This window comes from Sinocyclocheilus anshuiensis, unplaced genomic scaffold (assembly GCF_001515605.1).
Source record: "Sinocyclocheilus anshuiensis isolate Anshui unplaced genomic scaffold, SAMN03320099.WGS_v1.1 scaffold13, whole genome shotgun sequence".
In the NCBI taxonomy this organism is placed as follows: Eukaryota; Metazoa; Chordata; class Actinopteri; order Cypriniformes; family Cyprinidae; genus Sinocyclocheilus; species Sinocyclocheilus anshuiensis.
In genome coordinates this window covers 2,864,872-2,891,619 of record NW_015538026.1, presented here as the reverse complement: position 1 = coordinate 2,891,619, position 26,748 = coordinate 2,864,872, and the positions used below count along the sequence as shown (strand labels likewise).

Here is a 26,748-nt window from a genome sequence, read left to right as displayed (position 1 = left end):
TGATTAGCTGATTGGCATGTCACCATATTCTAATTTGTTGAGATAGTGAATTGGTGGGTTTTTGTTAAATGTGAGCAGTGGTGGAAAGAGTACTGAAAATTTGTACTTAAGTACAAGTACTGTTACATTGCTGAAATAATACTCAATTACAAATAAATGTACTGGTGTCAAAACAGTACTTAAGTAAAAGTACAAAGTACTCCTCTCAAAAACTACTCAGAGTACTAGACTTTTTAGCCTTTTTAGCCGGCGATATTTAATGAGTTACCAAAAAAATATTAATTCATATCAAAGATCTATAGCTACTTTAGCTACTTTGAACAAAACCCACTTTTATCTTGTTGACAAAGTATGTGAATTAGTGGTCATGGTTGAAAAATATCAATATCAAAGTACCTGTGAACCGGAAGCTGCAGTGAACGTTTGTTAATCTAATGAATAATTGATTTGTTAAATCAAATGAAAAATTGTGTTTTTGATTTGTCCAGACGCTACATACAGTACACTCAACGGTGTGCTCTAAGACAAATTACAAATTATAACCCTGACCTTTATCTCCATACTGAAATCCCAGATGACCAGACAGTGATTAATATTAGTGATTAGTGTCTGAGACACCGTGAGCACGGAGACTGTAGTGTGCACAGCACATGTTTAAATGCTTAGCTTAAATATGTAATATTAATTAAATAATGCTCATAAATGGGAGATACGATAGTATTCTCAAGTGAAATGAGTAGAGGCTTGGACCCGGAAACAGCAGTCCTTACATCATGACTTAACAAGCGGATTCTCCCGAAGCCGTCAAACTGATGTCATCCGAGCAAGAACGCCATTCCAGAGCGGAAGCAGTTTTTGATTAAAGATTACGACGGCAGACAATTTTTTTTTTTTTTACAGTGTATTGACTTGCATGGTTCAATTGTTCACCACAAGACAATTAACGTGCACTAAAAAGTAATTAGGGTAATTTTTTATTTCATGACAAATAATCATTTTCAATACCACTGGCAAAACTAACACATACTGTATACTGCCATATAGATATTTTAATAATTAAAAATATTTTTGTCCATCCATTTTTGTCAAGGCAATCATTATTTCAAGCTTATTATTTCAAGCTTTGAGTCTCTAATTTTTAGAAGTCTTCTAAAAAGACACATTTACGGAAGTTCTAAGCGGCCATGCATTATTATTTTTTTCCTTTTTGTCTTCTCGTTATAACGACTTAATTTTCTCGTGATCTCGACATAACAAAAGTTGTTCTCTAAGTTACAAAACTGCGCCAACAGGTGGCACTATTGTCCTGAATATAACTGATGGGGTGTTGTAGGCTATATCCACTTTACTGTACGTGTTTGGGATAGAATAGGACCTTCCTCGTGATCGCTATAATTTGTGCAGTATTGTTCATTACTGACATTGAATTCATTCATAAATGTTAAATGCTTGAATCAATATGACTATTTTGTGTATTAAGTTCTTGCTAGATGCATGAGTTTCACCAACGCGTTCTGTGTCATAAAATAAAACCAAGGTTGACGTCACTGTATTCTATTTGCACCTATATCTATATTTGTGCTTCTTTGAGGTAGGCTACATGATTGTTAGTTAATAAGCGGGGATGTTCTGTTTATCTACAGTAGGACGGGCTTCAACGACGTAGGCTATTTGTAATGTGCCTCTCCTTATTATTACTCTTTCTTGTTAATTATATACACATACACATGAACGCTCTTTCAAACAGAAGCTTGTAACGCACATGATATCAGTCACAGCATATTGCCTAATGACTACTAAAAATGACAAATTATATATAATTTTCTTTCAAATAAAAGGAAAATTAAAAGTGAGTTGAATCCAAGCAGCTCTAAAAGATTTTAGAATAGTTCTGCATCCTGAAGGCGCTCCGCCTGTGTTTGCGGTTAATGTTAATTACACAAACACAATGTTTAGCGTACTGTCTCTGGAAATATCAACAGTGATTGATCAGCCTTTATTTATGTATTGTAGACGTTATTACTAGGCAAAGCAAAATTTGCTGAAATATCAAAGACATAGGCTACAGTAAGAGCGCACGGTTTATCTGTCCATCAGATGCGTGTCAAAGTTGAGTTCGTTACTATAGCAACAGTAGATCAAACAATCAGTGTAAAAAAAAAATAATAATAAAACTTTGTCGAGATCACGAGAAAATGAAGTCGTGATAACGAGAAAACAACTCTCGTTATGTCGAGATCACGAGAAAATTAAGTCGTTATAACAAGAAAACAACTCCTTATGTCGAGATCACAAATTAAGTCGATATAACGAGAAAACAACTCGTTATGTCGAGATCACGAGAAAATTAAGTCGTTATAAGGAGAAAACAACTGGTTATGTCGAGATCACGAGAAAATTACGTCGTTATAACGAGAAAACAACTCTCATTATGTCGAGATCACGAGAGAATTAAGTCGATATAACGAGAAAACAACTCGTTATGTCAAGATCACGAGAAAATTAAGTCGTTATAACGAGAAAACAACTCTCGTTATGTCGAGATCACGAGAAAATTAAGTCGTTATAACAAGAAAACAACTCCTTATGTCGAGATCACAAATTAAGTCGTTATAACGAGAAAACAACTCGTTATGTCAAGATCACGAGAAAATTAAGTCGTTATAAGGAGAAAACAACTCTGGTTATGTCGAGATCACGAGAAAATTACGTCGTGATAACGAGAAAACAACTCTCGTTATGTCGAGATCACGAGAAAATTAAGTCGTTATAACAAGAAAACAACTCCTTATGTCGAGATCACAAATTAAGTCGTTATAACGAGAAAACAACTCGTTATGTCGAGATCACGAGAAAATTAAGTCGTTATAATGAGAAAACAACTTATGTCGAGATCACGAGAAAATTAAGTCGTTATAACGAGAAAACAAGAAGGAAAAAAAATAATAATGCATGGCCGCTTAGAACTTCCGTACACATTCGCTTTATATGATGAACAGATTTTAATATAGGATTTTATTTATATACATATAAATATTGATCAAATACCATTAATTATGACAACACTGAATTTTTATAAGCAGTGATTTAAGAGCCATATAGGCCTACAGTATGTTAGGCCTATTTATTTAGATAAATGGAACATCAGATGCTTTGACCTGTAATGTCTGTACCAGTGATGCAGTTAGACCGACTAGGATATTTATATGTACAAATCAGACAAATAGCCCATTCAAAACATTTCTAGCATAAACTTACATTGTAAAGAAATTACAGTTCCATCTTCTATTGCATTTCACTTACAGCCAATACAATCTACAGTAGGATCAGGCGTGGATCTATTCTAAATGGTTGATAACTTTTACAATAAAGCGCTCGCCACATTTGCGCGGGAATGATTAAAGTTATGCGGAATACCTGCAATCCCGCGCGGATATTCAGACTCTGTAATCGACAGGAGGCGGATGCGTGTAACTCACTGTCAGAGAGGAAAGAGCTTGTGTCTGTGTATATTCGGTAGATACTGTGGAAAATGAGTAATGGAACCGAGTCAGATATAGCAGTATCGGTATCAAAATATTGATATTTATGATAACACTACCATGTAGTTTTCTCCAAACTTTTGAGTCCATGAATTACGTTGAGCTCGCTCACTGTCTGATCAGCTCTTCACCTGCTGCAGCGGCGGATTTCCCCGGTTCAGATATCAGGGCTGTTATTGGTCCCTTTACGATCGGATATCTTTATTGGCTACTGAAGTGCCGTCAAAGGTTTGAATATCAATTCAAATTGTGGGCGTACTCAGTAACGAACTATGATTTAAAAGTAATGAAGTAAATTATTTTGCTTAATTTGTACTTAAGTACAAGTAAAAGTACAGCTTTAAAAATATACTCAAAAAAGTACAAGTACCCGAAAAAACGACTTAATTACAGTAACGTGAGTAGTTGTAATTCGTTACCTCCACCACTGAATGTGAGCCAAAATCATCACAATTAAAAGAACCAAAGACTTAAACTACTTCAGTCTGTGTGCATTGAATTTATTTAATACACGAGTTTCACAATTTGAGTTGAATTACTGAAATAAATGAACTTTTCCACGACATTCTAATTTATTGAGATGCACCTGTAGAGTATCAGTACAGTTTCATGATGGCTGTCTCAAACTGTCTCTTTGCATTAAGTTATTATCCTTAATCTTAGTCATAATCTGGAATACACTTCATGGGCAAAAGCACATTATACCTATTTTTCTGAGAATTTGCATGGAGCAAACCAATTTTCACACACAACACCCACACACAAAGAGAATCCAACACATTTATAAAAGCTTAAACTATAGGTCATTTAACCTTATTACTGGCCAATTTAAAGCAGTGACACAAATGCATATTTGTTTGAATATTTGTAAAACTATTACAATTTGCTTTAGTAAATTAAAATAAATACAAAATGCTGAATACTATAAATGTATATAAATAATACTAGAATAACACTGGTAAGACAGATCCATAATGAAGAGAAATTTGTTCTTTTGCAGTGTATTAAATGTGGATCATGCATCAGAACAGTTTTCAATCTGCATAGTTCCTCCAAAAATAATTTCAAAGTTTAAGAAAATGTTCTGCCATGACCCGCCCTTATGACAGCAATGCCATTTTGGAAATAAATATAACAGATATAAAGTATCAGTTCCTCAGATTATCATAATTCATAGGTAAATTCACAGATTAATTATTAAAATGTTAAATTACTAAACCATCCAATGGTCTTTTACACAAGTTTGCAGAATGTAAGGAATGTCCATATAAGGTATGGCGAGTAAACTCTGCAAACAAACAAGGTGCTGATAAACAGTGGTTGGTCTTAAGTCTGTCTTCTTCTTTTAAGTTTTCGGAGCTTCTTGAAAACCTGAGAACAGAAGTATGTAATTACTTTTATAGCTTAGAAATTGTTTTTCACAATAACTGCTAGGATCAGACTTCCAGAGTCAATTTTTGCAATTACTCCTCAGTGTTCTCTTTAAGAGCATTTGTCATTTAAACTTGTTACTTCCCTGTCTGTGTTTAGCTACATCTAATGCTTTGCTGAACCTATACCATAACTTCTAATAATTCAAATAAAATGCTCAGAAGATATGAGATAAATCAGCTGCATTTAGAAATACTTACGCATATGGAAACGGCACTGAGGATAAGTTTACTCACAGCGAGTCCTACACAACCCCACAGGACATAAAGCACTGAATCGTCATCCACGTGAGGCAATGAGATGCTAATGTTTGGCCATGATCCATTAATAAATTTGGTGGAGAAATCAAAGATGATGGGTGAAGTTGTTGACACACAACCTAGGGAGACAAATGGGGCTACATTATCTTTAATCTTCAACAAGTGAATTATGCACATAAATGACTAAAATAAAAAGCCATATTTTTTGTCTGCATTTGAAATTGACAGCCATATGCATTTAGACACAGGAAACCAAACCAAAATGTACAGAGATCTGTATAACATATTATGTCAAATATGAATTTGTTCATTGTCATATATGAAATACCTGAGATATTAAGTCTAACCCGATTTTGACAGTTCATTCCTCCAGCTTTGGCTCTAATTAAACACTTGTATTCCCCAGAATCTGCAGGAGCAACTTTCCTTAAGACCAAAGCTGCATTTTTATCCAGTGACACAGAATCGTTGTGTTTGTCAGTCTGGATGCCATTTTCAGACTTTATGAGGATTTTCATTGTAGATCTGTCACTGCTGTTATTGTAGAACTTTAAAAAAAAATTTAAAAAAAAGAACAGTGAGTATATGTAATTGCGTATTGCAGCATTAATAAGGTCATGAAAATTCATTGCGCCTCAACTTTCTTTCCTTTAAATATAAGAGTCGAGTTGTGAAGTTGTCATTTACTGTGTTGAGAGCACATACTACTAAAATACGCTTCTTTTGTGATCACATTCACTAATTAAAAAAAATCTTTGAGATTTAATTACATCATTCATACTCATTCATGCACTCAAATTACATAGAATCAAATTTACATTCATTTTAAATGTGACTTAATGTAAATTAACTAATTAATTTAATTTAATTCATTTAATAGTTAATTAAAACAAGTACATTATTATAATTACTATCATTATTGTTATACATATTTATAAATATGTTGTATTTTATTAATAGCCTACTAATTATTTTGATATATAAATGTTTGTCACTGTCACTGTCTGAATGCACAGGAAAATTTGGATGTGAATAAAGAATTAAAAGGAATGAGTGTAGAGGAAATGAATGTGTGCCTGCATGTGCTTAAACCACAGACATTAAAGACCGTTCACATAGAACGCATTTTGTTTTCCGCTGCGCTGCTTTTCCATTGTTTTTATGTAAACGTGCGCCAGACACACGTGTTTGATCGTTGCGCGTGGGTCTCGCGTCTTTTGCAGACACGAAGCGTTCTAAAAACGCGGCGCACAAGATTTATTTATTTCACAAAAATGAATCAAAATGCCCAACTCCAAATAGCATTGTTTTCATACTCTTTAATCATTAGACAAGGATTCAAGTCAATTGACCACAGTATTTGTGACGTTCTAAAAACGCGGCGCACAAGTTTTTTTTTTTTTTTTTTCTTCCATTACACTGCTCCGCGTCACGGGTTTTTAAACGTAAAATGCATTGTATAAATGGCCTCTATAAACCTGATTTTTTTACTCAAGCCATGCGGTCATTTCTGCAGACACTTGAACTTATGCGAGGTGTTCGTCAAATCAACATCTACAAATGTTTGAGAAAGTCAGCATGACGTAAACATGACACACAGAATATGGTTTCTAGCAGTGGTCATCTGAGATTTGACAGATGGACATGGCTCACCTTGTACCACGTAATAGAGGTGTAGTTCTGACAGTTTTGAAGGAAAGGACAGTGCAAAGTTATGTCATCTCTGCAACATGCGGTGACGAAGGTGAGTTCATCGTTGCCAAATACTATGTTATGGCTCAACGCTAAAAACAGACATACAGAAAAAGCAACAACAACAAAAAAGCTCAACAAATAAATAAATCAACAGCACAAAGCGCCTGACGTATACGCTTTGCTTGTTTGGTTGGATAGATACACCTGTCGTTACATTATTGCGTGAAATGTCTGTTATACTGTTGCCATTTTTTGCATTTAAATTATAACAAATATTGAAGTTTCTAAGGACCTTTTACACCCTTTATAATTAGGCCTAACTAAGTTGTGTGTAAAAAATAACGAGTAAAATAGAGAAAAAGAACTCACCCAACACAATCAAGCGGATCATTATCGTGCTGGTGAAATGTGTGATGCTCATTTCCTCCCAAGTTGGCTGCTTTCCACGGTTCTTATGAATCACATTTTGATTTTGTGAGGAAACTCCACAGAAAAACTGTGGGTTTAACAGTGTCCTATACTTGTTGCTCTTGCGGTTAACACACGTTCAGGATCAATATATAGCCTAACTCAGATCAGTGGTTCTCAAACTTTTTATGCCAAGTGCCACCTCAGAATATATTTGGCTCTACCACCAATGACCAACATTAAAATAGAGTAGCGCAATGCACATTTAAACATTGTAAATACACAGTTTGAACATTAACACTGCAATGTGCTTACATCCAGGTAAATAAAAAAACTTAAATAATGATTCAGTTATAATATATTGTACTTAAAAGTTCAATAAAACTGTGCAGTACTTAAATGTTAAAAAACTATACTTAAATAAAGATTAAATGAAAATGTATTGTAGGCCTAGTTAACATTTAAAGGGGTAGTTCACACAAAAATTAAAATTTGATGTTTATCTGCTTACCCCCAGGGCATCCAAGATGTAGGTGACTTTGTTTCTTCAGCAGAACACAAACGAAGATTTTTAACTCAAACCGTTGCAGTCTGTCAGTCATATAATGGAGGTGAATGGGAATCACGGATTTGAGAGTCAAAAAAACATACACAAACAAAATCAACTTAAACCCTGTGGCTCGTGATGATACATTGAAGTGTAAAGACATGAAACGATTGGTCTGTGCAAGAAGCTGAACAGTATTTATATCGTTTTTTACCTCTGATTTACTGCAATGTCCGAACTTTCCTGAGGGCGTTCGTGTCTATAAGTCTGCGATCCACCATAAAGCAAGAAGAAGAAGAAGACGCGTCACGCACCGGCTGAAGAAGAAAATGCGAACGCACTCAGGACACGCTCAGGACAATTCGGACATTGCAGTAAATCAGAGGTAAAAACGATATAAATACTGTTCAGTTTCTTGCATAGACCAATCGTTTCGTGTCTTTACACATCAGTGTATCGTCACGAGCCACAGGGTTTCATTTGGTTTTGTTTGTGTACGTTTTTTTGACTCTCAAAGCCATGATTCCCATTCACCGCCATTATATGACTGACAGACTGCAATGGTTTAAGTTAAAAATCTTTGTTTGTGTTCTACTGAAGAAACAAAGTCACCTACATCTTGGATGCCCTGGGGGTAAGCAGATAAACATCAAATTTTCATTTTTGGGTGAACTATCCCTTTAAGTATAGTACAGTTTTTATTTAACTTTTAAGTACAATACATTTTCATGTAATCTTTAAGTACAGTTTAAAAAAAAACATTTAAGTACAGAACAGTTTTTATTTAACTTTTAAGTGAAAAAAATACTTGGTAAAAAATAATAATAATAAATTAACAGGCCGTATGTGTAGCTGCAAGTAACAATCAAGCAGCGGGTCTGTCTAGTCTCTTGTAGCCAGACCTTCAGACTGATGGCAGACCAACGGTCTGTGGGCTACTGCGTGTCCACCGAAGCCAGCTGAAAGTGCCCAGCTGTGAGCGCTTGAGAGCGCAGCGTTTTTGTTTTTTGGGGGGTTTTTTTCAGTTGAGACGCTGTGGTTGCTATGATATGGAATATCCGCTGAAGTAATATGGCAGACGCATCGCGAATGAAAAGTTTCTCCAAGCATAAGCAATATTAAAGGGTTAGTTCACCCCAAAATGAAAATTCTGTCCAGTTTCTATTATGTTATGTACTTAACAAAACTACAGCTAATAGTGGCACAGCTATTAAAAGAGGTAAAATTATGTTAGCCGCAGACCCCACACCTGCACCCCACCCTCAGTGCATTCACTCTACTGTCAAATGAATATTGCACACAAAAATGTCAAAAACTGGCTGGAATCACCTGTTCCTGTTTGATTGGCTGGCTTTGCATAGCTTGTCTATACACTATAATATCCACTATTTTTCTGTCTTAAATGCACATGGAGATTGCTGTTGCAATAATTAAATTTGTGTTTTCCAGCCTTCCATTGTGATGTAATCTGTTTTTTGTAAACCCACTTGCTTTTCATTTATGCCAGACAGTTGTTTCTTGTCAGAGTTTCTTGTCAGAAGTCCGTCTACATGAGATGTGAACTTTATTCTCACCCCCATTTTCCACCAAAATGGTGCTGGTGCTGATGCTGTTTCCCAGACTGGGAATCTGTTCAATTTTCTCAGAGCCAAGCCCATGTTTCTTTCGACTTGAGAGGTGAACAATGACCTGACTAACCTGGCCACAAACAGACTGTCCTTCATCTTTCTTTAGAGTATTAGGCCGCGTGCCCACCAAAGTGTTTTTAGCCAGCTGAAAACGCCCAGCTGTGAGCGCTTGAGAGCACAGCTTTTTTTCAGTTGAGACGCTGTGGTTGCTATGATATGGAATATCCGCTGAAGTAATATGGCAGACGCATCGCGAATGAAAAGTTTCTCCAAGCATAAGCAATATTAAAGGGTTAGTTCACCCCAAAATGAAAATTCTGTCATTAATTACTACTCACCCTCATGTCGTTCCAAACCGTAAGACCTTCGTTCATCTTCGGAACACAAATTAAGATATTTTCTATGAAATGTGAGAGCTCTCAGACCCTGTATAGACAGCAACGCAATTGTAATGTTCCCAGGTCCAGAAACGTAGTAAGGACATCGATAAAACAGTCCATGTGGCTCAACTTCAGTTTTGCGAAGCTACGGGAATACTTTTTGAGCGCAAAGAAAACAAAAATAACATAATTTATTTAACAATTCTTCTCCCCGGAGTTACGTCTTCCGCCATTTTAGAGAGTATCACAATGCATACGCACGCTTTCCCCTAAGCCTAAACAAGGCTGATTATGCAGATTACGTTCATGTGTTCTCTCCCGAACGTAAACAACGCTGACTACGTCGATTACGCTCTTGGGTACTCTCCGAAATGGCGGAAGACGTAACTCGGGGGAGAAGAATTGTTAAAGGGTTAGTTCACCCAAAAATGAAAATTCTGTCATTAATTACTCACCCTCATGTCGTTTCAAACACGCAAGACCTCCGTTAATCTTCGGAACACAAATTAAGATATTTGTGATGCATTCTGACAGCTCTCTGACCCTCTCATAGACAGCAAGGGTACTACCACGATCAGTGTCCAGAAACATAGCAAGGAGATCGGTAATATAATCCATGTGACATCAGGGGTTCAACCGTAATATTACGAAGCTACGAGAATACTTTTTGTGCGCAAAAGAAAAAAATAACAACTTTATTCAACAATTCGTCTCCTCCGCGTCACCCTAGCGCCATTTTGAAGAGTATCAGCCGCACCACACGGATACATTGTTTTTGTTCAAATCAAAGCACAAACAACATAGAAAACGTGTGGCGCAGCTGACACAGAGGATTTGGATACTCTCCAAAATGGCGCTAGGGTGACGCGGAGGAGACGAATTGTTGAATAAAGTTGTTATTTTTTTCTTTTGCGCACAAAAAGTATTCTCGTAGCTTCGTAATATTACAGTTGAACCCCTGGTGTCACATGGATTATTTTACCGTTGATCGTGGTAGTACCCTTGCTGTCTATGTGAGGGTCAGAGAGCTGTCAAATTCCATCAAAAAATCTTAATTTGTGTTCCGAAGATGAACGAAGGTCTTACGGATTTGGAACGACATGAAGCTGAGTAATTAATGACAGAATTTTCATTTTTGGGTGAATTATCCCTTTAAATAAATTATGTTATTTGTTTTCTTTGCGCTCAAAAAGTATTCCTGTAGCTTCGCAAAACTGAAGTTGAGCCACTGATGTCACATGGACTGTTTTATCATGTCCTTACTACGTTTCTGGACCTGGGAACGTTACAGTTGTGTTGCTGTCTATGCAGGGTCTGAGAGCTCTCACATTCCATCAAAAATATCTTATTTTGTGTTCCAAAGATGAACGAAGGTCTCACGGGTTTGGAACGACGTGAGGGTGGGTAATTAATGACAGAATTTTCATTTTGGGGTGAACTAACCCTTTAACTTCTCCATTGTTGTTCAGTTGTAGTACAAGCAGGGTGTGACGGTTGGTCGGTATTTGTCCCGCCCCTCCTCCACTGTGATTGGTCAGCTGACTAAAAAGTGACAGCTCGGCACGCTCCTGGCATTTTAAAAAATGCGGCGCTCCCGACATGCGGCCTAATTTATATTTAATTCAGTGATTCCTCTGCATACCACTAGAGGAAGCTCGCATACCACGCTTTTGAGAACCACTGCCTCAGATCATTGGGATAAAAAAAATTATCGACATAACTTTTAAGTAGCCTACTGCAGTGTTTCCCAACCTTTTTTTAGTCGCGGCACCCTTTGGAAATTTTAAGAAATTTGTGGCACCCTACAAAATTAATTTTGTCACACCCATTTACCACACCTTGTTACAGCACAGTAGGGCTATTGCAGACAGAAACAATACTGCACTACATCGATGTTTCCCGTCGGCTCAATTTTTGAGTGGACTTTGCTGTTCCGATTCGCATGAACGGTATATGAGTGGAGCGACTGAGCGGAGCGCACACGCATAGAGCGGGATAATACGCAGAGCGTTGGTTGTGTTGTGAGAATTTTCAGCGTGTTTCTGTCTTTGGTTGTTGTGAGAATTTTCAGCGCGTTTCTGTCTTTGGTTGTGTTGTGAGAATTTGCAGCGCATTTCTGTATTTGGTTGTTGTGAGAATTTTCAGCTTGTTTCTGTCTTTGGTTGTGTTGTGAGAATTTTCAGCTTGTTTCTGTCTTTGGTTGTGTTGTGAGAATTTGCAGCGCATTTCTGTCTTTGGTTGTGTTGTGAGAATTTGCAGCGCATTTCTGTATTCGGCTGTGTTGTGAGAATTTGCAGCGCGTGTGTTGTCCAATTGATGAAGATGTTTTCTTAATTTGCTGGTGTTTTTTCTATTTGCATTTCATTACACCAAATACACAAAATAATGTTCTTTTTAGCAGCATCATATGACCCCTTTAAATCTGTGTCCGAAATTGACACGTTCACTCAGAGGGGGGTGCGGTGGGTGCTTGAGCACCTGTCCCTTTTACCGTTGATGCCCAAAGTGCCCTTTTGTCAAGGCAATTTTTATTTAATTTTTTATTTATTAATTTATATATATATATATATATTTAGATTTTTTGTAATTAAACACCCTTTTGTAAAGGCCTGCCCAATCTAACTATTAGTAAAATGAATGTATAATAATTTATCAATAAATAAAATTATCCACATGATGACCTTTCACCTGACGATCTCATCCGGGACGATTCCTCATGTTAGTAATTTAGCGAGCTACCAGATGCTTTCAATAACGGTAAGTGGAGTTCTCAGCGGAGCGGTGTGCTTGTATACTTATATTATTAAATTATTATTTTACAACAACTAGGTGAAGAGAGCATGCACAGCTGTTGTTTATATTGCTGTGTGTAGCCTGTGGAAGTAACGTTAGCTGCAGCAAGGGGCTATAATATTTTTGTTCAATATTTTCCTAATGACAATTTTATGATTGGTTTATAAAGGCTATTACGAACAACTTTTCCCCATTTTTATCACAGAATAAGGCAGGAAATATATTTTATAGTTTCTATACTAAATGATTTGTCAATCAGTACTGCATTATTCATATAGTTTATTTATTTATTACCTGGAGATAACTTGAAAAACACATATAAATCAAATATTTTCACAATCATGTGTTTAATATTTTGTCCATATTAGGGATTCTTGCAGGTCATAAGTTATTACTTCTATGAGTCTGTTTTGGACTTTCTGCTCGAGATCGCCCTCCGGCTACTAGTATGAATGAAACACACACTGCATGAGAGTGTTCAGCGCTCATTCTGGATACGAATAAAACGTCAGGTCATGCATAGACTGTCGATACTGTCTCTTTGAATTTAAATCAACAATATAAACAAAGGTGCCTGTTCTCTTTCGTTCTTGCTGTTTGATTGAGAAAAGCTTAAAGGGCGTCGAGGGGTCTTGTCTTTTTTATGTTATCTGACTAAAAACTATTCATTCTTTAAACTATTATTATTACAGTATTTATTTAAAAAACGTAGAGTGCCTTAAAAATAATTATCACAACACTAGTAAAACAGGCTTATACTGATTTTCTAATCCTCCGAATTACACTCATCAATCCTGTTTTTATTATCATTATCATTCAAAAAATGAATAAATTCAGAACAGGATTAGAGTAGAATTCTATTTTAAATAAGACAGAAATATTTTTTTCTACAACAGCAACAGTAGTGTTTACAACAGCAAAACCACCATGCCCTGTAAACTCAATAATATTAATAATAATAATAATAATTAATAATTCTGTTTCTAATTCCAGAGTAATTAAGAGGTGCAAAGAAAACATTCTTTAACTTATTTTATTGAATTTTTGCAGACATATAAAAAGGTATTACATCAGTTACAAAATGAGATAAGGTGTCTGATTAACATTCTTTAACTTTTCAACTTAAAATGGTCTTTTCTGTTCTGTGTTTCTTTTTCAAAACTGTCACGGCATTTGCTGCTGTATCAGTACAGACGCATCCGTTTCGATACAAATATCAGCAAGGAGCACAGCCCTATTCCATGTGCCTCTTTTATACTTTGAGCACCTGCCCCTCCAAGGTCTCTGCATGGCCCTGTGAATGTAGGCTATTTATATGTCATATGTACATTTGCATTATTTTTTTAATAAACTCTGTGCTCTTTATATACAAATATATAGCCTAACACCATTAGTTGATAATATGTGCTGCTTGAGCCAGAAACTGTCAAATGTAATGCAAAATGAATTTATATATTACAGGAAAAAAAGCTTTCATCAGTTTGCACAACTTTTTTTCTTAGTATTATCTTTTTCTTTTGTTTTCTTAATCATTTTGACATTCAGGAACATGATAACAACAGCACAAGCCATCAGCACACATGGGATTATGATTAATTTATAATGATGATTGGCAGGCAGATCTTGCTGCTTGCTGCTTGCAACTGAGGCTTTATGCAGTCTAAGCACAAAAACAAACACACAAAAGTTTTAGTTTATAGTTCACATCACCATTTCAGAGGAATTAAAATCCTAACACAAATGGTAAAAATTAAACAAATGTCTGTTTCATTTTTGAATGTTTACAGCTTATAAATAAGGGAAATTATTTTTTGGTACTTCTCCTTTGTACTTCTCTTAAAACTACAAGTGGTGTCTTCAACAACATTATAAGGAAGTGCACTGTAAGGGGGAGGGAGGTGGGGACAGCATTACACTGCATTTTAACATATACTGAATAATACTCTGTATTTTCTTCCTGAATGTAATGACTCAGTGGAGGCCATAAGGTGCATCTGTAAATGCCACAGTCTACTGAACAGTCACAAACTTGTACCAGGTGATTCTCCTGTATTTTACACCTTGTTCAGTGTTAGCTGGACATGATATTTTAATCCAGTGGTGCTTCTTTATTGATACTGACAGGGGAATCAGCTGGACTGAAGGAAAGAAATTATAACAACATTTGATGTATTTATGAAAACACACTCAAACGAGCTTTTCTGAAACAGGAAACGGAGACGGGAACGCGAAAATTTCTGTAGCCTAATGTAGGCAGTATAGTTTATTTTCTCTTTAGTATTTATGCGTTTCTTCCTTTCTTGAACCTTTTGCAATTAGCCTACGCAATAAATTAAGTTGTACATATGCATAAAAGCATTTTCTACTTACAAATTATAAAGCAAATGAGCAGCTTGATCAGTGTTTTGTTTCTTGCGCTTTTTCCTGTATAGCTTCTTCTGCAGAACAGAACAGAAAAACTCCGAGATGCGATCTCATTGGTCGATTCGACAAACACTTTCATTTTTACATGTTCTTGTTTTATTTAATTTAATCCAGTTATATTTGCAAAATGACGCCCAGTACATGTTCACTCCTTTGGTGTTATGATAATTTGCTTAATTATAACAGTAAAAAACAAATAGGTCTACATAGGCCTACAGGTTGTAGTACACATGTTATTTAAAACACACACACACTGGTATTCCTGTCATTATGGAGACATTCCGTAGGCGTTTATACTGTACAAATTGTATTTTCTATCCCCTTACCCTCAACCTACCCCGCACACAAAACTTTATGCATATTTACATTAGAGGTCGACCGATGTGTGGATCACACTGGCCAATACCGATTAATCAACCGATAGTTTTTTTTTTAAATAGTACTTTATTATTGCTTTACTATTCTACTATTTTCAAAAAAAAAAACAGGACTGAACCATACTTTGTAAATTAATACAAATATTAATATTAAATATTAATTACATATTGATCATTGGAGTTATAGTTCATAGTTCATTAACTAATGTTAACAGATGCAACTTTAAAAATGTAAAATGTATTAGAAAATGTTGAAATTAAAACACTCTAACAAGAAAAGTGTTGCCATTTCCTATAAACAGATGGCCATCTTTAAATATCTACACAAATGCTGTAGCATTGAAATTGCAAAAGGTGAATTAGGGGTGATTGGGACATACGATCAAATTGGACAGAATAACTACAGAATTTATTTTCTCACCTAATGAGTGAAAATAAAAACTTTTTTTGCCGAGCCCTAGCTGTAAGACTACATAATTAAAATGGGATGCCCTCATTGGTGTGACATCATGTAGGTGGGCGGGGCAGGCTTCAAACAGGAAGTTGACAGCGAAATGCATGAACTGAGGAAAATGACATAAGCTTTTGCTAGCTTTCATAATAAGGTCCTAAAATTGTCATAGCTACTATATTATACAAACTTTTGATGGAAACATAAATATGATGCACTGCTTCTACAAAATGTTGGGGCCACCCAACATAAATAATTTTAAAAAAAAAATTTTTTGTATCTGTCTATTTGATTTTTATACGTTTTCAGTTACTTTTGGACTTCAAGCCTTTTACCTGTTACATGTGTTTTATTGTATGAATTGTGGATGGATTTATGAACTGAGAAATAAAGTTAAACAAAAATAAACATCATGATGATGATGAACAGAATAGAATGACGGTGAACAGAAAAGGAAATATTGCATATAAAATTATTTCAAAGTATGAACTAACTTGTGCAATACAGTAAATATTCTTACCCTAAATCAATGAAAAAAAATGTGTTGTCCCAATCACCCAAACGTGTCCCTATCACCTAAATGTTACCAAAATCTATTTATTTATTTATTCATTTATTTGATGACAATCAGTTTACAAAAAAGTGTACGTCACACATCCTTTCATTATAATATAACATTATTTCCTCGTTAAATGAGTAGTTAACATCTTCAGTATTACAGAAATGTATCATGTGTTGGGCTGATGTTTTTTAATTTATGGCAAGAAACCTTGCCCCAAATGCAGCGACTATATCCCCTGCTACCAGCGGGAGCCAAACAGTACGCACAATAGGCAGGGCCGCATTAAGACCTCACTGGGCCCCATGGGCTATGGCTTACTGCAGCCCCCATATATATTGTAGTCAATGGGGACCAGAAACTTTCTGGTTACGAACATTCTTCAAAATATCTTCTTTTATGTTGAGGAGAACAAAGAAATTCATACAGGTTTAAAACAACTTGAGACTGAGTAAATGATGACAGTAGGTGGTTGAACGATCCCTTTAAGATCTTATCAATGCCAGGATCTCATATAGCCTGCTACTACTCATGTTATCTTTAACTACTAACGTTCATTTAAGACAAAAAATGACTGTGTTTACGAGTATACTCGCAAAGACGGGCATTTTGGCACACAGCTATGTGTATTTGAACGTTTAAGCACAAGGTGCGAAAAAGAACTATCAGGCTGAAACCGTCTTAACGCGCGCGCTGCGCTACCAAAATGAATTCTGCTCCTCTGCTTAATGTCCCTGAACAGTTTAAAATTTGAAAGGGGTCCTATTATGCTTTTTCACTTTTTCAACTTTAGTTAGTCTGTAATGTTGCTGTTTGAGCATAAAAAAGATCTGCAAAGTTACAAAGCTCAAAGTCCACTTTAAAAGGAGATATTTTATTCAACATAAATCACTTTTCAGAAACTACAACAAACGACTCGTTTGGACTACAACGCATATTTTCTGGGATTTGTGATATCACAAATACCGACGAATGGGACGAGACCTGGTTGAGCTGCACTAAGGCAACGAGTGTTATTATCACTATGTCGGAGACACGCTAGCTTTCCCAAGGCAGACGAACTTAGAGTGGTTACAATCATCCGGGTTTATATCGCGCTCAAAATGATTTGATTTTGACGCAATATTTACACTGAAGCTCGCAGGCGGCTATGGTAAGGGGCGTGACATTTCCCGACCATGCGCCGAGTGCTGCCAATCACAACACACACTGGCCCAGCTAACCAATCACAGCACATTTCGTATTTCAGAAGGCGGGCCTTCATTTGATACAGGAACTATTCGAGCTGTTCATGCCAGACTCGGGAGAGAGGTGTTGTAATAATGTAAAATATGTGGAAAATAATGTGTTTTTCGAACAACCTAGTATGAGAGCCTGTTCTAGTACACCCCCAAAACAAAATCAAGACTTTGTATAAGAGCATAATAGGACCCGTTTAAATGATAAGCTTACATCATGACGTGCAAAGCGATTGACATATTTTCTACCGGGTTATCTCCCAACCCTTGAGCGAATATATAGAGTTTGTTCAAACACAAAAAGTAATAGTCCTATATGTCCATCAAGTTAATAATCAAACTAACCTAAAATCTTGATTGTTGAATATTTATCCGTACATGAAAATATGATCTACTGTATATAAGTGATTTACAAATATAAATCTATATTGTATAAACAATATTTACAACATATGAATAACCCTTAAGATCCATAAAGTACATACATTTGCTACAGACAGTAAAAATGTTTACAGAGGATGTACAATTATAAAGTATGAGGGAAAAATGTAAAAACAAACAAAATGCAACAGTGTGCAGCTGTGGCACAGGCCTAATAAACTGCAACCCTCCATGACTCTCCTCTCCCTCAACAGCTATAGAACAGCCCCCATTATAGCCTGTCTCTCTAGGAATAGACCATAAAAAGTATAAGAATAGCAAAACCACACAGAAATAAAAACGGATCCTATCAAAACAACCTAATGGTGCGAACAACCCTGTAAATGTTTACAGGCTTGGACTGTTTTAACTTGGCTAATGGATGTGTAAAACTAAAATGACCATCAGCTTTTTGTGAACCTCAATCTTTCCAGCTTGACCTTCCAGTCTTGCTTCCCCTTACTTCCTGTTTTCTTCTTAGTGTTCTAAATATGACTCGATCACACACCTGTGAAAGGAAATTTTATATCAGCCAGGCTTCAAAAGCACTGAAACACAAACACGAAAAAAACATTCTCCTAGCAGTCAGCGTGTGGTTTGTCATTTCAATAATCTCTGAAATCTTAAAGGATTGTCAGTCTTTATAGCAAAACAGTCATTGTCATCAGCAACAAATTTGAAAAGCTGAAATGCACACACAGCTGCAACATTGTGTTTTCTACAACACCATCACAGGATTCTGCAGAAGAAAAAAAACATTATTTCCTGTGAAAGATACAGTGCAAAATCGGGGGGGGGGAATTTGTAAGTGAGGGGGATTCGTGTGAAGCTTATGGGCCTCACCGTCTCTGTTTCCTGTTATGCAACAGTTTCTGGAGAAGCTCAATGCAAAAACAGGTAAAATATGTTTGCTGTCGGTCAGTGAGGTGCGTGTTTAAATATGCATTCAGCATATTACAGGACCACCGCTTTTTAATTGAGAATCAGGCCAGAAACACTTTGAAGGGTTGTGGCATAACCATAAAATGCCTAAAATATCTAAATTAAATATCTAAATGATAGTTTTGTCAGCTTTTAGGAGTAGACTACTGTAACATATAGATGGACTCAAAACAGACATGAAGCGTGTCTCATTTTGAAGGCTGCAGCCTCTGGAGGTCGCATTTGTCGGCCGCATACTTCATTGAGGCTGCCACATTTCAGAAAAGTAACCATTTCATTGCAAAGAAATACATTTCAGTAATTTACTCAGCACAAAGTGTAACAGATAATTTTATAACTGTTACTTTTATGAAATGAGACATCCCAAGATGTATGTGGCTGACAAATGCAACCTCTGGAAGATGCAGGCTTCAAAATGAGACCATCTTTATGACACATGAATGGACTGAATGCCACAAAGACACATTTGTTACTTTATGAGGTCTTCAACATGGTCTTTGTGCTTGTTCCATACTATACATAATCCAATGAAAACAGACATGTTGGCCTTTACTGTATGGAATAAAAAAGGCTACTTTATTTTTTCAATTCCATTTTTCACATTTTAAATATTTATATCTCGCAGAGTGACTTTATTTCTCACTAGTGTGGCTTTATATTTTAGAATTTGACTTTATTATAAACAGGCTTCAAAAGATTGGGGTCAGTCAAATTTTTGAATGTTTCTTGTATGCTCACAGAAGCTGCATTTATTGAATTAAAAATATAGTACAAACTGTAATATTGTGAAATATTATTAAAATGTAGAATAACTGAGTTTTCTATTTTATTATATTTTAAAATGTATTTTATTCCTGTGATGACAAAGCTGAATTTTCAGCAGCCATTCCTCCAGTCTTCAGTGTCACATGATCCTTCAGAAACAGAATCTATTCTAATATGCTGATTTGCTGCTCAAGAAACATTTCTTATTATTATCAATGTTCAAAACAGTTGTTCTGGTTAATAACATTGTGGAAAATGTAATATTTTTTTCAGGATTCTCTGATGAATTATAAGAACAGCATTTATTTGAAATAGAAATGTTTTACAAATGTATTTACTGTCACGTTTGATCTAAATAGAAGTAATAATTTCTTTAAAAAACACACTTAATGGCCTCAGATTTTTGAACAGTAATCTAAAATGGTCTGAATATCAAGTGGGCAAGCACTAATTTAATTTGTTTGATGTTCGTGTGAAAAATGCAGTGCAGTTTGTTTCCTGGAAATCTCTTTGGGTCTTTTGATCAACTGATTGGGACTGATATTATACTCACCCCCACAGTTATAATGCAAAGAATGACTTTGGTCATGCTGATAAGAGAAAAGCCAATGACAGCCCAGGGAACAGTTAATTCTGCTACAACAGGACAGGAATCAGCTGGGATCGTGGTGGTGATGGGATAAACTGTGCTCATATTTAAACATTCTGAAAATTAAGAAAACCATTATTTGTTTAATGGGATACATAGTTTTCTGAGATCATACATGCAATTATAAATATAATAAGAGGTTTAATCATAGGCATGGACTTTAAGATGCTAGAGTACTGTTTTGGTGACACCAACACATAAAGAATATCAATATCAAACAGATTTTATGGAGAATGAACTAGAATGACCGGGCTCTAAATTACCTGAGATGTTCAATCCAATTAAAGAATGGTCATTTCGACCTCCAACCTCTGCAGCCAGGTAGCATTTATATTCTCCAGAGTCTGAAGACTGCACATTATGTAACACCAGGGTCTCTTTATTTCCCAGAGAAACAGATGTTAAGTTATTATAGTATGTATATTCAAGGTTTTTCTTCTTGATGATAGGAAGACTCTAGAAAAGAAAGGCATGGCTTTGTTAGGGTATTTTGTTGTAGTGTGGTGTTTTCTGGTTGGACAGACCGACCAGGTCAAATGACAAATGGTATGCCTCTGAGGTGCAGAGGATGCTACTCATCAAAGGAAATGCTTTGTTTGCTGGCTAACCATCACTTCGCACGCAGCTTTCTTTTTTTACTTTCAAAATCCTTTACACAAAGAAAAAAAAAACTGATAAACTGCACAACCATTGCAATAATGTCATTTAAGTCAATCAGTTCAAACAAAGGTAACTCACCTCTGCTTTATACCACATGACGTAACGGTAAGTTTTTGTTCGGTCAGTAGCTTTACAAGGAAGTCTGATGATATCATTACAGTTACCCATAATAAAGTCCATGTCTTCTGATGTCCCACGGTGCAATGCTGCCATTGCAAACAATAGCAATTCTGCAAAGAAAAATACATAATGAAAAGTAAACATTAATCTAAAAGTGCATATCACATATACAATCTAATAGTATATATTTAAATAATAATTCACATTAACAAAAATGCTCTGTTTGAAAGTTTTGGGGTGATAAAATGGCTCCCTATAACGTGGCATTCAGCGCTTACATATTTTTTTTATATTCGCTGTCATCAAAGCAATGCTGTATATCATTTGGCTCAGGCGGGCAACTGAAACTGGCACTACTTTCATGTCTCTCATATCATACCACAAATTCAGTTTTTTGTTGCCGGTTTTTTTTTTATATATACATATGCAACTGGCACTATCTTGCGAATGTGTTATCGATTGTAGCACAAATGACCTTTAGTATTAAATGGATAGTTCACACAAAAATGAAAATTTGTTATCATTTGCTCACCCCCATGTTGTTAAAAATCTATATGAATTTCTTTCTTCTATTGAACAAAAAAGAACATATTTTGAAGAATCTTGGTAACCAAACAGTTGATGGACCCCATTGACTTCCATAGTATATTACACTTTGTGGAAGTCAATATGAAAGTTAAAGTCAACCAGCAACTGTTTGGTTATACCAACATTATTCAAGTGTTCAACAGAAGAAAGAGACTCATACAGGTTTGGAGCAACTTGAAGGTGAATAAAGATGTGATTAGTGAACTATCCCTTTAACATTAATATTTTGTTGCAGTCTTTGTTGAAATGTCCAGCTGACTACATTATCCCTTACATATCGATACAACAAGGATGTTGTAGGCATATCATTTTGTTGACTATGTGTCCACACATTCAAATTTTAAATTATTGTCCCGGCACATGTTAAATTAAGGATTTACTTATGTTGAATAACTTGAATTTGTTTTTCAACCTTACGCTATATCTTATTTTATACCACTAACCTACTACAGCTCAAATACATTTTTTTAACAGTCAATAGAAACAACACACACAAAATGCATAGGCTGGAGTCAAATGAGGTATAAATATAATAAATCACCTATGTTTTAAGGTACAGTGCATAAGTCAAACAAGAAAAAAAATATTTAGTGTTCTAGTGATTTAGACAATAGTATTCATAAAAAGATGGATTTTTATTTGAAGTATAGTTGTGTATATAGTATTTAAAAGTTAAAACCTTTAAATGACCATGAAACAGCATTCACAGACCCGAAAGTATGTACAAAATACTGCTCGTTTTGAAGAAAAATATTGTCCTCAGCTCTATCCTCAAACTCATTTCTCTATTTAACAGAACAGAGAAGTTACGAAAAGAGAAGAAGACTAAAGTGAAACTAAAGTGAATTAAAATATTTTCACTTGTGTGTCTCTATTTCAGCCACACACACGCACACACACATACATACATACATACATACATACATACATACATATACCCAAAGTTGGGTTGAAACAACCCAGCATTTTTTAGAGTGTGTGTATATATTACTTTTAACCATTTAGGTGTCAGACTAAATGAAGCATACAAGAGGCACTCAAAATGACCACACAAACCAGTTTCTGTGAACCTAATGCTTCAATTAAATTATAATATCAGAATTATTTATTTTAAAGTATTTTTAAAGTAGCCTATTAAGTCTGAAAGAGGAAAGTTTGACCAGTAAACTTCAATGAGTTAAAAGTAAATTGTTATTATTAACGTTAACAATCTGATATTTTGTTGTTGTTAATAAAGTCTGATATTTGCTTACCTGAAATCTTCAGATTTGTCATTCTGAGTTCTTTACAGTGGGTAAAACACAGCCATCAGTGGATAGGGGTAACAGTTGTTTATTATCGCTATTAAGCTACAGCGGGAATTAAGCGTCATCAGTCTAAAACGACTGTGAGGTGTAAAAATCAACTGTTTCTCGGTCTCATGCATGTCTCAAGTCTGCCCTCTGGTGTGAGTGGCATGATGATAAACAGAAGCTCCTACATAAAGCAATATAAAAGAAAATGAGAAATGACTTAAATCAATCATTTTTAAACCAGTTTTTAAAGTCAAACATTGACTTTCATGGTATGCAGATTTGACTCTTCACTGGAGTAAAATAGGATGGATATTTTAAATATGCGGCAGAATCAAAACAGTACTGGTATATCAAGAGAAAAGAAAAGATCGAATTTGCCTATGTAAGATAATTTTGTTAATGGTCTAGAGTTTCAGAGCAACATTTTTATGTGATTAATGATATTATTATTACAAAAATAATAACTTAATAGTCCAATAAATAATACAGATTAAAAACAAGTTGTGGATAATTATTAATTTGTTAATTGCAACAGCGTTCTAATTATCCTTATTAAAATAATGCACTTTCAGAGAAAGTTATCTGAATTACAACAATATTTCTAACAATATTAAATGATAAAACATACACAAATAAAGACAAGAACATCAATATCTACACACACATAAATATGCATACGCATAGATATTTTTAATATCTAAAATTAAAGCTGAATCTCTCTCGTTGATTCACTTCACATATTCCATTTCATTTTGATTTGACTTCACATAAAACTGTATCTTTCTGTTATGTTCATAATGCTTCATTTTCTATACTAAAACACTTTTATTTACTCTTATTAAAGATGTATAGAAACACATTATACCTTCTCTCCCCTAATGTTTTGGACCCATGCACAGCCTTTTAACGTTACCACTGTAAGCCACTGAAAGTTCTTGTTTACAATTGGCAGAAAATTAAAAAAGATTATTAAATGCAGGGAAACAGCATCCTTGAGATTCATAAATATGTTCGCACTATTGCTCACGTAATATAGGCAGATCTGGCATGTTTGACAAGTCTAATTTCTGTTAAATATAATGTGATATAAAGGAAAAACTGACAGATTTGAAACTGCTGCACGCAAAAGAGCAAAGTGGAAAAAATGAGTGTTTTTCAGAGTTAATATTTTCACAGTTGAATAGGTGACTGGAAAAGGCGACTCTGATTTGCGTCAGTCATTGGTGTACTGTTTTACAGAGTCTGCACTTGTGGTTTATCACAACAGAACGTTACCGTCATCATTATCTTGAACAAATATTATTTGTGGTCTTTTGAAAGTATTATTTAAACACATTCGCAATGTAAGTTAATTTTTGCTCATAAAGACAGACACGAAGGAGCCACCTGCTCCTGTTGTGGAACTTGCAAATATTTCAAAAAAGGTTTCAGAGCGATCTTCCCCTGTTTCTCTCTCACTCACTTTGTCTTGCTCTTTTGAAGTTTTTGTTTTCCTTTGAGTCCCATTTGCAGTCACAAATGGCTGAATCACAGAGCCGTAGAGCTGCTCTTCCACGGCAGTAAATATGGCGTCTGTGAAAGTGGTTAACGGTGGACTTGCTTTTCCTCAGTCCGGAACTCAGCCCTCTCCTCTCTCTGGACGCAGAGATCCTCCTGCCTGTAATTGACCGTATGACATGCTCTCCTCCATCCTGTTGTTCTTCATGTTGGGGATCCCCTACTTTTTTTCCTTTTTCTTCCCTCCTTCTCTCCCTCTACTTTTTTGTCCCAGTGTTTGTTCAAGTCTTACTTGCTCTACAGGATAGTGAGGGATCAGGATATTAATAGGAGGCTGTATGAATAGGAAGAGGAAGACAGCAAAAAGGTTGTGATTACGCCATCTGGATTAAACAATGCCTGGGCTACTTCAGGACGGACACAATAAATGAGAGGACAGCAGGGGTGGTGAAAAAGGAGGAGAGACTCTGAATTCATGCAGAAAACTATGCATACTGGAATCTATACAAAGATTCTAGTTTGTAGCTCGGCCTTTATAAACCCAAAGTTTCAGCATCTGCTTGTTAAATGTTGTGCAAAATTACAGTGACTAGTTACCATACTGCATACTGTATATCCACACTGAATAGCGAATGTGTGCATATGCAGTTATAATATGCACGAGAGATTGCGAGATTCAGAGAGTTTTGCATATTTGAGCAACAGTCTTTAGCTGTCTTTCAAATAATATGCAACACTCATGTCAATTTGTAACTATTTTATGCTTTGGCAAATTAGTGGCAATTTTTACGATCTCATTTGTACATTTTCGTACAATCTGCTTACGCCCCACTGACAGTTAGATTTAATTACCTTGTTTTGTTTTTGAAAAATCGATTGTGACTTAAAATATAATACAAAATAGGAACCTGTGTCTTTCGGAGCATGCGCAAAACGTTAAAGCCAATCGCAGTCAGATCTGGGGCCAGTTGCATAAACATATTCACAAGAATATCAAAGTCTTTCATTCTACTAATTTGGCAATAATGTGACGACGCCTGCATTCCCAGAATGCACTGCGTCATGAATACATTTGCTGTTTTTTGTTTTATTTTGCCGTTTCTGTTGTTGTTTTTGTTAGCACTTTAGTTACTTGTTTTGTAGTGCTTAAAGTATTTCTTTTTATGTAAAATTATAGCAACTCATACTAAACTTCACCACACAGCACGGAAAACACCCAGTCCCTTTGATCACGTACAAAAAGTTATAATTTCATTACAGTAATGTACAATATTGCCATATATAATGTAGGTTACAAATTATGATTACATTTATGAGTCCATCATGATTAGCATATTGGATATAGTATAGTACAAGAAATACTATAGTATAGTACAGAAAATTATCTTGTTTTAACTGATATTACTGTACAAATTTGAAAACAGAAAAGAAATTACTGTTTTACAAGATACTGTTTTTGACTATTTATGAATTTGGCATTTGGATACCAGTGAGATGTTCAACTACTATTCATTAGTTGAGTACACTTTCAGAAAAGAAAAAAAAAACGGTCACTGTGTCGGTACCCTAAGGTACAAAGTCTAAAAGGTACATCTTAATACCTTATTTACCCCTAAATGGTACATAACAGTGCCTTAAAATACATATTAGTATTTTAAAAGTACATTAGTACCTAAAGTCTACATATTAGTACCTTTTGAAAGGGTACCGCCACAGTGACAATTTTGTATCTTTTTTCTAAGAGATATGTCTATGTACATGTAAATGTAAGGAAAGACAGAAGAGACTACATGAGTTAAACAAGAATTAATTAAAGAATAAACTCCAAAAACCTCAAATGCATTAGTACCACTAATGTTTAGTTTGCAACATTTGTTTGCAGGTTCCTTAAAAATGTTTTGGTAGTCATGGAGATATTGGCTTATATTATTCATTTTGACTATCCAGTCATCGATGTGCACATGTATTTGTGTGGGTATGTGTAGTCGGCTGCAGGTCCCTGAGGTTGTTAGCAGCCACAGCTGTGTGTGTGTGTGTGTGTGTGTGTGTGTGTGTGTGTGTGTGTGTGTGTGTGTGTGT

The 26,748-nt window shown here is 35.4% G+C and overlaps 2 protein-coding genes across 2 annotated transcripts; both read right to left on the bottom strand.

Annotated features, from left to right (window-relative positions):
* Nucleotides 1–4,393: 4,393 nt before the first annotated feature.
* Nucleotides 4,394–7,876, bottom strand: LOC107680345 (uncharacterized). The gene is made up of 6 exons (XM_016476208.1): nucleotides 7,848–7,876; nucleotides 7,298–7,379; nucleotides 6,887–7,017; nucleotides 5,562–5,781; nucleotides 5,174–5,352; nucleotides 4,394–4,913 (listed from the first exon to the last, which is right to left on the bottom strand). Exons 2-6 carry the CDS (start codon nucleotides 7,347–7,349, stop codon nucleotides 4,869–4,871), a joined length of 627 nt encoding a protein of 208 aa, XP_016331694.1. The 5' UTR covers nucleotides 7,350–7,379; nucleotides 7,848–7,876; the 3' UTR covers nucleotides 4,394–4,868.
* Nucleotides 7,877–18,338: 10,462 nt separating this feature from the next.
* On the bottom strand, nucleotides 18,339–23,183 carry LOC107680340 (uncharacterized). Its single transcript, XM_016476194.1, has 5 exons — nucleotides 23,131–23,183; nucleotides 21,248–21,399; nucleotides 20,773–20,965; nucleotides 20,414–20,565; nucleotides 18,339–18,661 (listed from the first exon to the last, which is right to left on the bottom strand). Exons 1-5 carry the CDS (start codon nucleotides 23,150–23,152, stop codon nucleotides 18,575–18,577), a joined length of 606 nt encoding a protein of 201 aa, XP_016331680.1. The 5' UTR covers nucleotides 23,153–23,183; the 3' UTR covers nucleotides 18,339–18,574.
* Between the last annotated feature and the right edge of the window lie 3,565 nt (nucleotides 23,184–26,748).

Bases quoted from the DNA above. Each gene is read 5' to 3' on its own strand.
- LOC107680345 (XM_016476208.1), bottom strand. From the start codon at position 7,349: ATGAGCATCACACATTTCACCAGCACGATAATGATCCGCTTGATTGTG. The intron at 7,018-7,297 runs GTGAGTTCTTTT...GTCTGTTTTTAG, and splicing joins GATCCGCTTGATTGTGTTGG to CGTTGAGCCATAACATAGTA. The intron at 5,782-6,886 runs GTGAGCCATGTC...TTTTTTTTAAAG, and splicing joins CCTCTATTACGTGGTACAAG to TTCTACAATAACAGCAGTGA.
- LOC107680340 (XM_016476194.1), bottom strand. From the start codon at position 23,152: ATGACAAATCTGAAGATTTCAG. The intron at 21,400-23,130 runs GTAAGCAAATAT...TTTTCTTTGCAG, and splicing joins GACAAATCTGAAGATTTCAG to AATTGCTATTGTTTGCAATG. The intron at 20,966-21,247 runs GTGAGTTACCTT...TTTCTTTTCTAG, and splicing joins TCATGTGGTATAAAGCAGAG to AGTCTTCCTATCATCAAGAA.